The sequence below is a fragment of the Ambystoma mexicanum genome, chromosome 10, assembly GCF_040938575.1.
Source record: "Ambystoma mexicanum isolate Mex_15411 chromosome 10, UKY_AmexF1_1, whole genome shotgun sequence".
Classification (NCBI taxonomy): domain Eukaryota; kingdom Metazoa; phylum Chordata; class Amphibia; order Caudata; family Ambystomatidae; genus Ambystoma; species Ambystoma mexicanum.
In genome coordinates this window covers 16,511,731-16,529,694 of record NC_090932.1, presented here as the reverse complement: position 1 = coordinate 16,529,694, position 17,964 = coordinate 16,511,731, and the positions used below count along the sequence as shown (strand labels likewise).

Here is a 17,964-nt window from a genome sequence, read left to right as displayed (position 1 = left end):
AGGAGTTACCACGTACGTTTTTTGCAGAGTCAGGAACCGTTTTCTGAAAAAAAGTTGCATTGGTAATCAGCGAAAGAAAAGCGGCAAATAAATGGATGTTGCCCAGGATGAACTTAGATGGAATTACATCTCCAGGACAGGTCGTAGAATGCAGTTTCTTAAGCACACTCTCCATCACAGACACTGAGATAGGGTTAGACAGATTGTGATTTGCTTTTCAGAGACTCAACTGAGTTGGGTGGCATATTTAAGACAATATTGCTAACAATCTTGGAGTGAGCCAGTTTGGTTTTATCAATGAAAGCCTGCTGGACCCTCACGCAGTCTTCATTAGTAGGGATGAAAGACCAAGGTTGCACATTGGGTTTCAATAGATGTTTAAACATTTCAAAACATTTCTTAGTATCATTCTCCACTTTCTCAATTTGTTAATTCAAAACTTTTTTCTTAGCTTCATACATTTTCAATCTATGGGTCTTTTCCAATGATTTCCAAAAGGTAGTTATTCTTCGATATGCTTTTTGGCCAGATCCATTCAGTCCATCTTTTCTCTTGTTTAAGATAGGTTAGAGTAGGTGTGAACCAACTATGGCGGTTTACTCCTTCTCTGACTGTCTTGGATATCATGGTGGCTACTCGGTCCAGCAATTCGGTCAAATGTTTCCCGTAGCAGGCAGCCAGGACATGCAGAGGGTCAAGGTCCATAGTAGTGCTCATAAGAGTGTTCATGCAGTCACCTAATTCCTTTGAGTGGACCTTGTTCAGGATCCTGCTGGTCACTTTTTTGTGTATGTAATTTTCTGCACAATTGTTTCAGGTAATGTAAACTAAAGGTTTACAAAACAATGATCCAACCAAAACGCAGGGCTTGGTGTGCAAAGGGCTAACGTGTATGTTCCTAGATGCTACCCAGTCTAGGATGTTACCCTTTGTGTGGGTGGGCTCTTTATCATGTATAATGACCTTAATATTATCAAGATGCTGCTATAAGAGCATAGCCTCATTATCAGAGGTACTTCCCAGCAATCGGTTAAAATCACCCAAATTGATGGTTGAACAATGAGGTTTGTTCACTGCGGTGAGAAGGCAGATAATGTCTTCATTAAAACTGGAAAAAACATAAAGTGAGTCTAATTATCCCTCTTTACTTTGCTCCAATGTTTCCAAAAAGACCAACACTTACTATTTAAACAAATATCATATTACTGTTGATATTGTTTAGACACCATGGACCCAACAGCAAACAAATCATTACGAAAAACTTCCATTTAATCATCATATATTTCGTCTCACTAAAAAGGCACAAATTGCCACATGTATCATGTTACACATTTCAACAATTCAATGATTCACCATTCATAAAAGCAATTTTAAATAGAAAAAAAAACAACACAAATTGGAAAATGAAAGAAAGAATACACAAGGGGTCTACGCAACGCAAAGTGTGAGTAGTATTTGAAAACACTTTGTTTGCACATGAAATCCCATAAACAAGACAAAATGGGTGTCTTATAGTATTCTTGTATATTTCGTTGTAGAATTGGTCTTGGTGATCAACCCTTGGGGTATCAAGTCTGTGTAGACTTTCCAAAAAGGAATATTGTCCTGAAGATGCCCTTTTCAAAGAAAAGATGCTAAGGCACTAGAGATAGTGTCCGAAATTATATATGGCCGAAACATGTCGACAGTCATCTAAAATACCCATTTTGTCTTGTTTATGGGATTTCATGTGCAAACAAAGTGTTTTCAAATACTACTCACACTTTGCGTTGCGTACACCCCTTGTGTATTCTTTCTTTCATTTTCCAATTTGTGTTGTTTTTTCTATTTAGAATTGCTTTTATGAATGGTGAATCACTGAATTGTTGAAATGTGCAATATGATACATGTGGCAATTTGTGCCTTTTTAGTGAGAAGAAATATATGATGATTAAATTGAAGTTTTTCGTAATGATTTGTTTGGTGTCGGGTCCATGGTGTCTAAACAATATCAACAGTAATATGATATTTGTTTAAATAGTAAGTGTTTGTCTTTTTGTAAACATTGGAGCAAAGTAAAGAGGGGTAATTAAACACACTTTATGTTTTTTCTGTGATTTGATATAGTTCCCTTTGAGTTCTAATCCCCCGAGAGAAAAAAGTTGGGAACTTACCTGATTTTGGTGAATTCATTAAAACTGGGCATTTCATTAGGAGGACAGTAGAGCAAGATAACGTTTACACAATATTGGGGAAAAGAGTAATTTTAAGAAATATCATTTCACATCCTTCACAGGTTACGGATGACTGAAAGAAGCAAATCTCTTTTTTAGTCAAAATGGCAACTCCTCCCCCATTCCTGGTTGTATCCTTCTAGTGTGGCCAAATCGATATTTGGTCCACTTGAGTCCTTTAACCAGGTTTCAGTTAGGCACATGACATTGATACAATTATCCAAGACATAATCGTGGATGTCGATGGCACGTTTGCCCAGGGAGCGGGCATTTAAACAGGATACTTTAATAGCTTGCTTCCCAAGCACAGGACGGTTAGTATCAGGGGAAACTAATTTTGATGCACATATAATGTCTTGGGTAATTTAATTGTTACAAATTTTTTGAAGGGCACTGGGACATGCAGGGGGCTCAGCGGGTTCATCAATCTCCATCGTATTTTCACTATTTGCCTTATTTGAGGCCTCAATGGCAATATGCCTCAGTTGGGGGTCTGCCATGGTTTTCTTTTTAAGTCTCCAGAGCTCCCCTGAGCCGGGGGAGCCCGGGAGACTTAGAAAGAAAACCACAGCAATCATAAATACAACAGCGTTGTATTTCTAATGGCTGGTACTTTCCCTTTGAGTCTGCCGGGCTCCCTCCGACTCGGGGGAGCTCGGTAGACTTGAAACGAAAGCCACGTCAAACATAAATACAACGCGGTTATATTTATAATTGCCTGGACTTTCGCTTGAAGTTTTCCGGGTTACCCCAGCTCATGGGAACCCGGGAAAGCACACAAAGAAGCACTTACCAGCAGTACACGACAGGAAAGGTCCTGACTACATTCTCTGCTCTTTCACTGTAATAAGCAAACACTCCCAGCAGGTGGCTTGTGCTTCATTATTGCCGCAAGAGCAGAGCTTCACACAAACACAGGAGGCTCGTTCATTTCACAAAATGGAAGCCTCCTAGAGCTTGACATTTTTGGCTTTGAGCCTCATTTGCTCAAAATTCTACATAGGAACTTTCTTTAAAAATATTGTTTCTATCTATTTGTGATTATGGCCCATCTTTTGAGACAATAACATTTTGGAGTGAACTCCCCCTTTAATTGTAAAACCTGGAGTTATTTGGAAATACCCTATTGTACCCTGATTAACAACAGGGGGATTACGATTATTAAACACAGTGGCATTCTGAAAGAACAGCACCAGCAGTAAATGCCATCTGATTATTACATGTTTCACTCCCTCCCAAAGAAGGAGGTAAACATTGGTGAAAGCCCCCACCCCGACACAGTTATATTTCTTGCACTAGACAGAAACACAAGCACTTCCTTTTTTTGATTTGTGCTGAATTTTTAAAAAAGCAATCACTTTTCCTAACATATACATTATGTCACTTAATTAAATGTCTCTTACAATAGATAGCACTTCACTATTACTAAACTCTTACCACTGAAATTGCTAAACCACTTCCTTTCATTTCTGTGAACATGCCACCTGCAGGGGGACTCTCAAAGGATGTGCAAAAGGTATTCATCTCTGATGCCCAGTTCTCCCCTCCCCAGGCAATGAACTGCAGAGATGGGTGTAGAGGGGCCCTTCTGTACATTATAAAAAAGGTGCACATCGGAGCATGATCCACTGCTGCGCAAAATCCAGTTCAATCTTCAAGATGACGGTGGAAATGGGGAAAAATAAACAGCACAAGAATGAGTTTGGTTTAGTAAATACCACCCGAGGCATTTCACCAAATAAACATCCATGACATCATACAGGCAGTATTCCTGTAATCTGCTGGACTCCCTTAGATTACCAACAGTAGGAACGTTAATTACTGCCTTGGTAATGCTGTTGAAATGTCCACCTTAGCTTTAATGAGGTTCAGAGTAGCTTGCCTGGGACTTTTTCTTGAAAAGCTTTCTCCCACCGCTTCCAGTGTGTACTCCCCGTCTCACTTCTGTGTATTACTATCTAGTCTACACCAGACTATGGACATGCTTTTCTTTAAAGTGCATTATTTCCATGCACTTTAACATGGTTTATTAACCCCTTACACAGAGCCTGTTCTTTCCAGCACCATAATGTGGATATCTTAGCAGTCCCAATTAGAAAAAAGAAATATGACCAAGGAAGCAGCCTTGTGCCACAGCAGTGGTACCGAAACATGTTGGGTGCTATCAAACATGTAAGTGTGATTCAATGTATTGAATAATGGATACATATTCCATACCCAGAAGAGCAGAAGGGAACAGTTGAAGACCATCAGGCAGGAGATAACGATGTACTTGAAGACACAGATGGACGATACGAGAGCGGCCCGGCCTTCCCTGTCAAGACAAAATGGAGGCATTGGGAACTTAAAATTTCGGTACATGGTAGGAGACATATCATACACATCTGACTTCAAGAGACGAAGATAAAGCTTGGGAAAGCAAAGCCTACAATTCAAAAGCCATCCATCAGGAACAGTGCACCAATGGCACATCCCTGGAGGAACAACAGGTGGAAGACAAAGGTGTGGACAGAAAAGATATATATTATTATTCAAATGAAAAACAAATCAATGTAGGAATACTGCTCGCATCGGATTTTCTAAATCAAACTGTCATGCTCCTGCTGCACAGGAGTGCGTGCAGAGGCTGAGAAGCATGGCGAGGCAAGGGAAGTCAAAGGAGCGATGCAAGTGTTTTGTGTGTGTGTGTGTGTGTGTGTGTGTGAGTGAGTGAGTGAGTGAGTGAGTGTCTGTGTGTCTGTGTAGGTGGGGTGTTTGTAGTGGGGAAGGGAGTTTGGCAAGGAAGCGGGTAAAAGTGTGTTTTCATGTCTGTTAGGGTTGGAGGATGAGAGGGAATGTGTTGCGCTGGGACGGGGTTGCGGGAGATAAAAGGGTGGTGGTGATGGTGGTGGTGAAACCCCCTCAATTTTTGAGAAATGCTCCCACTGTGGGAGAGGGTGGGTATGATATGAAAAGATATGTCATTTATAACGCTCCTGTACACAGTGTTTCTAGGCGCAGAAAGACAGAGGGAGGACAAACCAAGCGATCTTGCTAGGCCTTGCGTCATTCAGATTGTGCAAGTGTGAGAACGAGAAGTGCAAGGGAAAGGGATGGGGGAAGTGTAAGGGAGATGGGAGGGGAAAACAGGGCAGCAATGCTCTGAGTAAATGCAGCCAGGGCAGCGCGGCTCTGGGTAGTGCAATGAGAACAAGGGACTGTAGGGTTACAGTTACAGCCCCTAATTGTGGGGGAGGCCCAGAGATAGTGCAAGGGTGACTGATCAAGAAAGACCCTGATACCCAGTGAGACTCTGAGGATAGACAAGCAACCAGTCGGTACAGCAGACAAGGTAGGTCAGCAGGGGAGGGAGAGAGGGAAAGCAGAGGAGAAGAGGAAACTGTGAGCTGCTTACGGAACTTCAGGTGGTCAGCTCAAGTTTGAGAGGGGCAGGGAGGCCATTCCAGAGGGAGGCACCTGTAGAGGAGAGAGATCAACCCCACACTCTCTGCCTAGAGAAGCATCGAACCCTTACAGAGTTGGAGGTAGCTGAGCAAAGGGCTTGAGAAGGAAGTTATTTTGGAAAAGAGCATTGGTTGTAGTGCAGGCCCCGGTTCCAGAAATCTTTGTGGACAGAGGTCTTGAACATGATCCTTGCAGCCACCGGGAGCCAGTGGAGAGATTTTAGGGCTGGCGAGATACAGTCCCTGGGCTTGAGGCCAAGGATAAGTCCTGGGTGCTCCCCCTGCTCAAAAAACAATTACTAGATCCGTCCATCCCCACCAACTACCGGCCCATCATGACAGTGCCATTTCTTCTTCAAATCTTAGACCAGGTGGCCTATCTCCAGATTCAGGAGTACCTGGAGTCTAATCAACTCCTGGGAATCCTCCAATCTGGCTTCAGGTCCCAACACGGTACTGGAACAGCACTGAGCATTCTCAAAACCCAGATCGAAGAGGTGAAGGATAAAGGGAACACAGCCTTGCTACTTCTCCTTGATCGTTCAGCTGCCTACGATCTGGTGGACCATAAAGTACTTTGCAATCACCTTAACTCAGCCGCTCACTTTTCACAAGATGTCATAGCATGGATCCAATCCTTTCTGAACAACAGGACCATGAGAGTCTTCTCGACATTTGCGGCGCAGACCCCATTCCTATTACCTGTGGTGTGCCGCAGGGCTCCTGCGTCTCACCAACAATGTACAATATATTTACTAAACCCTTATTCAACGTTCTTCACCATCTGGGTGTCACATATGCTAATTATGCAGATGATACCCAGGTCCTTATACCGCTTACCGGAGATTATGACAAGGATCTGGCCTTAGTAAATAAAATCTATGTTATCATCCACGCATGGATGGCTTCCCACTGGCTATTTTATTAATTTATTTGCATTTTTAAAGCGCTCACACAGCCTGCGGGCATCAAGACGCTGTTACGGGAATTGTTTGTTAGTTGCGTAATCGTTTTTTTGTTGGTCTTAGTTGTGTATTTATAATGCGCTTAAATACCCAGAGGTGTCTAAGCGCAGACCCGGGGATCGAACCTGTGTTGCTTTGTCCCGTCTTGCATCCAAGGAGAACACGTTGCAGCTGAGCTATCCTCCTTATGCCTGAATGATGACAAAATGGAGCTCCTCATCCTTGGGACAGCTCTTAACCTCAATAAACTTGGCCCCAAATACTCATCCTTTAATATCGATGGCAACCTTATCAAAGTAGCTAAAGAGGTAAAAACTCTAGGTTTCTACCTACATTCCTCCCTCACCTTTGCTAAACAGGTTAATGCCATGGCCTCGGCCACCACCTACAAATGCAAGCTTATCAGAGGCAGCAAACCCTTTCCTTCCAAAGATAGTTGCACCATCCTGGCCAAAGCCCTAATTTTGTCCAAGCTGGACTATTGCAAATCATTGTACCTGGGCGCCAGCAATCAGATTATTAACAAAATTCAAATCCTCCAAAATAATGCCCTAAGAGCGGCACAGGGCATCTCTAGAAGAGAGCATATTTCAGAAGTTAGAACAAATGTCTGTCCATCAGTGACAACATTTTGCTAAAAACTGTCTCCTTAACCCACAAATGCCTGAGCAATGCTTCCTCCCATTACCTGGTGGAGAGAATCAACAGAAAATCCACCAACCGCCCCACAAGGACTGTCGACTCAGATTGTCCAATTGCACACAGGTTTAAATTAACTAAGGCTGGAGGGAGCAGCTTCCAGGTCAAAGCTGCACAGCTATGGAACTTCCTTCCTTCCTCCCCCTCTGAGGGCTGATCAAACATTCCTTAACTTCAGACGTAATACCATTAACTGGCTCAGAGCCAATGACCGCCCACCTACATTAGCTCCTCCTCGCCTAGTATCATAGCATTACCCCCGAGATCCAACTGTATTTAACTGTATCTAGCCTCTGCCTATTTTTAAATATACTGTACATTAACCTTGTAAATGTTGTCACTATATGCCCCTTGTTCCACTGTGTATGCATATTTTTTATACTTAGCCCCACTTTTCAACCGTATTTTACCCGGGAACTGTTTTTCTTACATTTTTGTAATACGTGTAACTACAAGCTGAAAGTATTCATGTACTAAGATTAATTTATATAACTGTTGTACTTGCCTTTTGTAACCTGTGTAACTATAAGTTGTAAGCATTCATGTATCCCTCTGCGCCCCGATACCCCAGGGTCTGGTGTGCAATAGAAATTAATAAACAAACAAGCAAACAAACAAGTCTTGCAGTCCTGTTCTGGATTAGTTGCAGAGAGAGGACAGAGAGTAGAGGCAGGCAGATTGAGAAAGAGGCTGTTGCAGTAGTCCAGCCTAGAGAGAACCAGGGCTCTGGAAACAGTGAGCTTCTGGGGTAAATTTGAGGAGGTGCAGCTAGTAGTGCGAATTCTTGGCGATGCCTGAGATGTGAGTAGAAAAAGAGAGAGTGGAGTCGAAGATGACACCAAGGTTTTTTGCCTCGCAGGAAGGCCAAGAAAGAGTGCCCAAGGCAGGGGGTCAGAGTGAGAGAGGGAAAGCAGGTGCAGGGGTCCCAATGAGAAGAATCTCTGTCTTACTAGCATTAAGGCGGAGATCGTTAGAAGAGCACCAATCCTGAATTGCGGATAGGCAGTCAGGAATGAGCAAGAGAGGCGAGGAGGCTGAGGGGAGCCTGAAGGAAAGCTGAGTATCATCTGCATAACACTGTAAGTTAGAGGAGAAGGTAGAGATCAGGTGGGCCAAAGAGGCGAAAGTAGAGGTTGCTAAACCAGGATGAGAGGATAGAGCCCTGGGGAATGTCACAGGTAGAGAGAGGTGGCAGAGAGAAAGGGACCAAATTGGACCTGGGAGGGGTGGTCCAAGAGTAAGGAGGTCAGACACCCCAGGGCCTGATCCATGATGCCCAGGTTCTCAGCAAGTCGATTAATCAGGATGGCATGGTTGACTGTGCCAAAAGCAGAGGAAAGATCAAGGAGGATAAGGACAGAAGGAATACTGGAATCAAGGTTAGAGAGCAGATCTTCATGGGTGTTCAGGAGAGCAGTTTTGGTGCTTCTGGCTGCTCTGAAGCCAGACTGATGGTCATGGAGACAACCAACAGATTCAGTGTGGAGAGTAATCTGGGAGATGGCCAGCTTTTCCAGGAGTTTGCACAGGAAAGGGGTGATGGAGATTGGGCGATAGTTTGCCAGACAGGTAGGATTGGCGGACAGCTTCTTGAGGAGGGGGGTGCATAAGGGAGTGCTTAAGGGGAGAGGGGAAAGTTCCTGTGCCAAATTGTGATTACAGAAATCCGCCAAGGCTGGTGCAAGGGTGTCAATATGGTCTTTGATGGTTCTGGAGGAGCAGGGAGCACCTCTTTGGATGACAGTTTCATAGATTGAACTTGTCCTGAAACCTTGTCACGTGTTGTCAGAGAGAAAGAGGACAAAGGAGGAGTAGAGGGAGAGATTGCCAAAGGAGGGCTGAGAGAGCAAGAGGGAGGGGAATGGGAGATAGAGGACAAAATGTCCTGAGTTGTAGAGGAGAAGTGAGAGGCCAGAGCCGTATAGAGGGCCTGGGAGGGAACAGGAGAGGTAGAGACTGCAACAGGATTGGCCAGTTCCTTGCAGATTTTAAAGAGTTCAGCCATGCTGTTAGAGGTCGCAGAGATGCAGACTTGAATGTGTGCTCTCTTCTTGGACAGGTATGGGGCGAGATCACCTTCCCTCTGGCAGGGAGGAGTTTAGATTAGGATATTTTAAGAGCCACACAAAATTGGCCTAAATAATTTGGTCTTTTATGTATTCAGCCTTCAGAATACTGAAATATCACAAAGAACTGGAAGACAGAGTTTTGAGAAGGCAAAGACTACAACCCAGAAATCAAACAACGGAAGAGTAATAGCATAAGGCGGAGTGAAAAGGTGCAAAGTGACCTAATTAGCTGAGTTTACATGGGAATAATGTAGTCCACGGTGTCCCGTGACAGATAATGGTGGTATCTGGGGGTGCATTATCTAATGTTTGCACCAGAGCTAAAAAATGAACAAATGCTTTGAAAATATGCAGTGGAGAATGCAGGTTTTATCGCATTCATATTATCTAAAAACCTTTGCACTAGGCCAAAAAATGAACTGGACTGTTTATTTATACCATGTTTACCGCATAACATAAATGGACAATGTTTTGTGCATTTTCTTTTTATATTACACACCAAAATCTGTATATTTCAATATTGTCACAGTGAATCTTGTTTTATTTAGGTAATATGGATTGAGGGATTACCTGTTTAGTTTAGTTCCTATTGTATAAGCAGTAATGTTGGACCCACCGATAGCATTCATATGCCCTTGCGTGCTTAGGTGCACTGGATTGGCAACACATGCCTGGTGCTGACATCAAATGCCAATGTGTGCACACCAGTAACAGTGATTGCCATCACATGCAATCATGCCCTTGCCAGAGTGTTCTGTTAAATGGCCAGGCCCTTTCAGCAGTGGCAGGTACTCAAGCCTTTGCCAGGAATTGACACTATGAGCCCAGGTACTCACAGTTCCCAGCGATTTCAATCGCAAACCCAAAGAAAGGTGCAGAGGTGCTCACACCATTACATTCTAAACAGATCAAATTCCCCAGCCCTCACATGGTCTGGCAGTTATTCCTAACACATGCCAGGTACTGTGGGATCAGGCCATCAAATGACAGGTATGCACATCTCATGCTAGACTTTGCCAGGAAATGTGCTAAGTACTGCCATGTAATACCAGATACTCAGATCGTACACAAAGTACTTCTGTCAAAAGATCATCCGCGCCTCGTTTCCACTTTCCTTCGTCTGCTTTGGAGGAGGCCTTCACCACGAGGCCTGACTGAGTTTGCGGGCACACAGTGGCATTTGCCTGCAGGTACGTTTCTTGCAGGCAGAAATGAAGACTGAGCATCGTTTTGATCCGCCAAATGCGCGCTGCCTGGGGAAAGAATGATTGTACTCCTGGGTTAAGTGTTTGGGTGCCCTGCATACAGTGCTCCTAGCCAACGTGGGCCATATGCAGAGCATCTGTTTTTTTGCCTTTCCAAAATGGCTGCCCAGAATAAATGAGCAGTCTAGTCTGCATGCTGCAGGCTGACGGTGCTCAGATTGGCTGCATTTCCCATTACTCCAACCAATCCTGAAGCCGGTAGGCAAAGGCCGGCCCCCCACCAAAGGCACCACTCCTAAGGCTCCTGTCTGTTCCTGGCTGGGTGTTGTAGGACCCAATACTCTACAAACCCTCAATATGCACCTGGACGCAGATCTTCCTATCCAGGCACTCTTTGACTTTATGATCGCACCCTTAGACATCATGTAAGTGTGGCCTATGTCTTACTCCCCCATCATCCTCTGGAGTCTCTGCCTGTCCCGACAATCTCTATAAACTATCCTCAAAAGACCTGGAGTGGTCTCTCTTCAGTCTGCAATTGCCAATCCTTAACATGCTTCCCTTCCTGGACTCTCACCTCCACTGCCACACCCCTGTACTGTTATGCGCCTTACCTGTTAGGCCTTGAAAGAAAATAGTTTTTAGCTGTGTGCACATCCAGATTCTTGCTGCATTTTAAAGATCATTTTTAGCTGTGTGCACATCTGTTGTTCATGAGAATGTGTTGACAAGTCCACTGTGCTGTTCTCTGTTTAGTCTGCTATCTGTCCCCTCGCCCTCGTCACCCCCCACTGTGCTCACATTGTTCATTGTTGTGATACTGTGACTGGTTACCCCCTCTGTCTTCTGCTATGATTTGTTCCCCTCTTATTTCCCATTGTCTCACTGTGTTGTTATTCCCTTCAGCCCTACACCCGCTATCCCCTTTCCTCTGCATGGTCACTGTTGTCTGTGCATATTACCCCTCCCCCACCGACCCCCAACTGCTATTATCCCAGCACCACTGTGAGCTCAGCCTGGTTAAGTGTACCTCATTCTCTGCAATTTGCTATGGTGCTCTCTATCTCTCCTATCTTCTCAAACTGCTCCTCTATCTCTAATCCATCACCCCTTACTAAGTCTAGCAGGAAGAGCCTCAAGAAGGGCAAACTGGGCTCTAACCCAGGCCTTCCGATTGCAGGCACCTATGTCACTGCCTCTGCCAGAGAGACTCTCACCGACATCCTTGTTGTCGCTCCCTCATCCGACCTATGGACTCTTCATATAATGCTCTTCTCTCTCCTTTCTCTTCCTCACCCATTAATAGTGGCACCCACTGGGAGGTCCTTCTTACCCTCTCCTCCACCTCCAGGGTTATCATCAATGTCTACCACATTGGTACCATCATGGTGCAGGGTCCTCAACCCAACCTTCTACTCTTTGATATGCTCCTCCCTTGCCTCATCAACCTTCCTTCTCCTTCTGCACAAGCTCTTTCAGCAGCCCTGGCTCCCTTGCCAGCTGTACCCACCTTGGCTCCCATGCCGCCTCCTGACCACCCTTCTACCCTCGCCACGGACTCCTTGCCACCCCCCCCACATTGACAACCTCCTCCTCTTTGGCGAACCTGCCACCCACTAACACTGTATCTGGGGCTCTGTTGCCCCCTGCAGCCCCTCTTGTACTGGCTCCCTTCTCATCCACTGTGATCCTGGCTCCCTTGACAGCCTTGGCTCCTCTGCCCCTTCTACCCCTGTCCCTCAGACACTCTCAGCACTTATGAGAGGGACCACTGTCCCCTGCTCCCCCCTGTAAGTCTTTCACAGAAGGCAATATGCTCCATATCGCCGCGCTTAACACTCGCTCTGCTGTCAAACACTCCTCTGACATCGGCAACCTCCTTGAACTCCTGGATCTTGATGTTCTTGCCCTCATGGAAACTTGGTTCAAGGATAGCTCTGTCACTAGTTTTGATACACTTCTCCCAATAGGCTACAATATGCTCTCTCTGCCTAGACGAAACAGACAAAGTGGGGGAGTAGCAATGATCTTCCCTGAGTGTGTGGAAACAGAAAAATTGATATGAGGCCGGGAAGCCCAAAAGGAAACACACCAACACAGGTTACAAAGGACATACAAAGCGCTTTATTCAAAGGTACAATAATTACGAAAAGTCAATTGACATACGGATAGCTATTCGGCCCTCAGAGTAACAGAACGAACTATCAACGGTAGTTCGCCGTGTTAGTGTGAGAGAACGTACATTGGGATACTCAGGTTTTTATACTTTTTATCCAGCTCTTGCCAACCCCCTCGGGGGTTAACCATTCTCAGAACCAGGCCTAGGATTCGTTGCCAGGTCAATCCCATAATGTATGCATTTGATCGGTTCCGCTGATATAGTTGTTCATTTACACATAGGTCAGGGATAGGACAAGGTCTCAGTTCGCGACCCCAACAAGTGGCCTGCGGGCATTTTACTTATTCATGTGTGCGGAGGTCACAACGGCCAGAATCCCACTGGAAATGTCATTTGGCCTCCATTTTGTTGTTCAGGGTGACTTCCACACTATGAGAGAACCTAAAATGGCGGCTAAATCCAAGATGGCGATTTACACAATACATTGAGGTCAAGACCTTGCCGCGGAATCTATTTACACGATGTTTTTAGACAACTTGGCGTAGGCCAACATACATTCAAACAATGCGATAGGAGGTATAATATTATTTCGATTTCCAATGACCCTCCTTTTGGCCTATGCCAAGTGCTAAACATCATCCCTAATACTTTCGAAAATAACTCTATGTATTATCATCCATAGATTCTGCATCATTGTCTGTAATGTCTATAGCCATAAGGTCGTTCATAAGAACCTCTTGTAACATGAATTCTTTAGATTCTTTAGATGCTGTATCTGTGGTATATATTTTATGCCCTATTGCGCTCACTGCTTGAGCACAACACCCCCCTATCATTCCATACTTGGGAGGCATTGAAAACAGCAACAAAGGAATAACAGGATCCCTAAAATAACCAGAATAACGGAAAGCACCTTCCAACCCCAAGATCGCAAAGAATCCCAGAACCAAGTACTAAGGTTCCAGTCTCCTACAGGGATATGGACTTCAGAACTGAGAGTATGCAAGTTCTGAATTGCTTTAAAAATTGTTGGCGAGGAGTCTGGTACGAAAACACAACAAGCGGACCCCACTAATTTGCATACTCCACCTCGTTCTGCCAAGATGACATCTAATGCCATCCGATTTTGAAGTGCTCCCAATCTTATTGCCTTTTGCTCTAAGGTCATATTGTAGAGTATGTCCGTGGTCCGGTTGATCGTTCTCTCCAGTACCCTTGCTAATCCCCTAATGTTCTCTGAGTTTGCCATTTGTCCTCAAAAGGGCACAACCGATTTAGCTATGTCTCCCAATACTTGAACAGGGGTATCTCCATTATTGTCTCGCCGTGGGCGAGCCTTAGAAACCTCCAATGTACTAGCTACAAATACCCCGGGTAACAATATTCCTAAATAACAAGTTCCCTGCCAATCCTTGGGCAACCAGGGAAATGCTAAACTACCACAAACAAAATAAACAGGCCCCCCTACATACAGAGGCCTGTTTTCCCCAGTCAAATTTACAATGTTTTTACAAGCTTCAAAATCTCCCATTGGCCTAGTGCCATTTCTCTGTACACAGAAGGGAACTGAGTCAGGACTATGATTTATAGAATAAGAAGGAGGTACAGCGTCCTTATTGCCTATCGGAGCCATTTTAAAGGAAATCAGAGTTTGAAAAGGAAGAGATAGTTTGTCAGACGGCCTAATAGAAGCGACGTTAGGTTTACTTCTATTTGCGAAAAGCGAGCATCCCAGGGGAGTCAATTCCCGTTTCTAGAAATCATTTAAATTAGTTCCATCAAAGTTCCCTGAGATGCTATCATTCCATCGGCCAAAGAATAGTGCTCTAAGAGAAGCATAGCAAGCAGTCGTTAAAGGTAGAGGATGTATATACCATCCCAGTTCCTTGTTCCCATGTTGCGGCAAATGAGTACAAATCCAACAATTACTCTTATTAAAAATGGCATGAGTAGCATTCATTACTATCATCAGAGTGTTATTATAATACTTTTGTCTATGTTGGGAGTCTCTAGGGGACAGAGTGTGAAGGTGTACAGAGGGAGTCAAAACAGTTGGTACAATCTCGGTCGGTAAAAAGGGTTTCAAAGGATAGATTTCTTCGAAATACCAAAGTCCTACAGCAGCAGTTGCAAAAATAACAATAATCATTATCAAAACACAACAGTACGTTTTCGGGGCCCAGGCACATTGTTCATTGTTCGGTTTGGTCACCCCCTTATTTACAAGTTCAGTACGGGGAGCAGCGGTGAAGGTGGCAGGCATCGTAGTTTCTCGATCGACAGCCCCAATGTTCGTTGCTGGCGACACTACGGTCGCGTGATTTCTTAGTCCTTCCCAACCCTTGCCAGCAGAATCCCTTTTTGTTCAACAAAACTTTCTTATAACAAGACAATTTTCCAATCACTTCCTTTTCCAGATGCACGAAACTCGTGCTGTAGTTCTATTTCCTTGGTCGAAGGTTGTACCTGATGGTACCCAAAATTGTGTGGTCCGGAAGCAAGGTATCTTCACTTCCTGAGGGAAGCGACGTGTCGGTGGCGACGGAAGTCGCAGAGCTCGAAACAGTGCTTTCCGGAAGTGATTTTTCAAAAGAGTGTGGAGATGAAATGGACTGTTCCCCAAGCTCCTCAGGCTCAGAGAACTTCTCCGACGCACTCACAGCGCTGTTTGCTACTCCAGGATCAGAGACTGTAGCATCAGCGAGGGGTTCTGCTTCTTCTGTAGCGTGTGGCGTCGGGTGAGGAAGTTTCTTGACGTGCATCGCGTGAATCCAGTTCTTCTTTCCAGCCACCCGCACTGCTGTCCTGGTGACCAATAATACCTGATGCGGTCCCCGCCAGCGAGGCGCGAGACAGGAAGACCTCTCGTAGGCCTTCACGAGGACCCAACTTCCAGGCTGTATATCGTGTCCTGGGCCCGTGAACCGTACAGGTAAAGCAGCATGCACCTGGTGGTAGATGAAATACAGGTTTTTAGTTAACTGGTTACAGTACTCTACAAGCAATACATTTTCCACCTCCCTCAGGGCTTTAGGTTTTGGGAGACCCCAAATGTTAGCAGGTCTCCCCATTACTACTTCAAATGGAGAAAGCCCGGTTCTAGTCTGAGGTGTGGTACGCATAGCTAATAACACAATAGGCAAAGCATCTCGCCATTTTAGTTTGGTATCAGCACATGTTTTTGCAAGCTTATTCTTTAAAATACCGTTGTGTCTTTCTACCAACCCAGCACTCTGAGGATGCCTAGCTGAATGAAATAGTTTCTCAATACATAGGGCTGCACATATTTGCAAAATTACTGCTGCGATAAAGTGCGGACCATTATCCGACCAGATTATCCTCGGGAGCCCAAATCGAGGGAAGAATTCTTTTACCATAATCTTTGCAGTGGTCATGGCGGTGGCATCTTTGACGGGGAAAGCCTCGACCCATTTACTGAAGGCACAAATAATTACAAGAACATATTTTAGATTATTACATCGCTCCATTTCAATAAAATCAAAGTGTATAACCTCAAAGGGGACAGAAGGGGGCCCAAAACTTCCCCTTGGAGTCACTGTCCCCTTACCCACATTGTGCTGCAGGCAGATCATACAGTTCTGGACATGCCTCTTTGCAGTGTCCAGAATCTTGTCATTCACCCAGACCTGTTCTAACATTCTCGTGATCTGCTGGGCACACACACGCGTAGGACCGTGTGCCATCGTAACCATTGCCAATACATAAGAATCAGGAAGCAACCATTTCCCTTCGGATGTATCCACCCAACACCCTTCATCATCCAGTCTCCCCATTCCTTCAGCCCACTTTCTAGATTCTTCCATCGTGGCATCAGTCTGAATATCTCGCACAGACCCAATACCTTCATCCATTATGCAAACATCTCTCATTTCCCTCGAGGCATACATGTACGTGCTAAGGTCTGTGGCCGTTTGTCTGGCTATCAAATCCGCAAAAGCGTTCCCTTTGCCCACATCATCTATGACCTTGCGATGTGCTGCACATTTCATGATCGCTAACTGTTTAGGGAGTGAGAGTGCCGAAAGTAATTGCACTATCAAGGGGCCATGCCGAATCTTGGTCCCATGTGAGGTCAGGAACCCTCTTTCCGACCAAAGCTTTCCGAAGTTGTGAGCCACCCCAAATGCGTACTGGCTATCAGTATATATATTGACTCTTCGCCCTTGGGAAAGTTCACAAGCTCGGGTCAACGCTATAATCTCTGCGGCCTGCGCAGAGTTATGCAAAATTCTCTTAGTTTTGACAACTTTGCTCAATGTAGTAACTGCATAAGCAGCTGTAGATGTACCATTCGATTGTTTGAAGCAGGAGCCATCGCAAAACAGCTCCCCTTCTGCATTATCCAAAGGAGTATCTATGAGATCTATCCTGCCCTTCGTTTCTTGTTCGGTGGTATACAGGCAGTCATGTAATTCTTCGTCACCGCAAACAGTGTTTTGCGGGAAAGGTAAGAGTTCAGCCGGATTAAGAACACAACACCTCTTAATTTGAATGTGAGGGGCAAACAGAATTAATTCATACCTTGTTAACCGTGCTGAGGTGAGGTGTTGCGTTTGAGTTTTGTTCAATAGAATATCAACAGAGTGAGGTACCATCAAAATCAAATCATGGCCTAGGACCATTCCCTCACTCTGTTTTACAGACGCGGCAGCAGCAGCGACAGCGCGCAAACATCTCGGCAAAGCGCATGCGACAGGATCAAGGGCGGTGGAGTAGTAGCCGCACGGCCTATTCTTCCCTCCGTGTTCCTGTGTTAACACAGCCAAAGCACATCCATCACATTCATGCACAAACAACACAAAGGCCTTTTCATAATTTGGAGTACCCAGAACCGGTGCCGAACATAGCGCGGTTTTGAGAAGCTCAAATGATCGTTGATGTTCTGATTCCCATGGCAGTGGCAGAGAAATGCCCTTCTTCGTCAAAGCCAACATCGGTTTTACCACTAGTGCGAAATCAGGGATCCACAACCTACAGTAGGAAGCCATACCTATCAGGGCTCTGACTTCCTTCTGTGTATTTGGAACAGACATGCCAGAAATGTGTTTTATTCTTTCAGGTGTCAATCTTCTCCCCTCCTTTGACAGGAGGTAGCCTAGATAGGCAACCTCCTGAAAACAATATTGAAATTTTTTAAGCGAAGCTTTGTGACCATTTTTAGCCAGATGAACAAGCAACAGTATAGTGCCTTCTTTACAGGCATTCTCAGAATCTGCAGCCAAAAGCAAAT

At 44.9% G+C, this 17,964-nt stretch overlaps 1 protein-coding gene across 2 annotated transcripts in view; it reads right to left on the bottom strand.

Annotated features, from left to right (window-relative positions):
- Window positions 1-17,964, bottom strand: part of LOC138491105 (probable cation-transporting ATPase 13A4) — an 891,483-nt gene that overhangs the window by 204,462 nt on the left and 669,057 nt on the right. For both annotated transcript variants that reach the window (XM_069617424.1, XM_069617425.1), the window contains one exon: window positions 4,431-4,527. In XM_069617424.1, coding sequence (XP_069473525.1) covers window positions 4,431-4,527 — 97 coding nt within the window. The remainder of the gene's footprint in view (window positions 1-4,430; window positions 4,528-17,964) is intronic.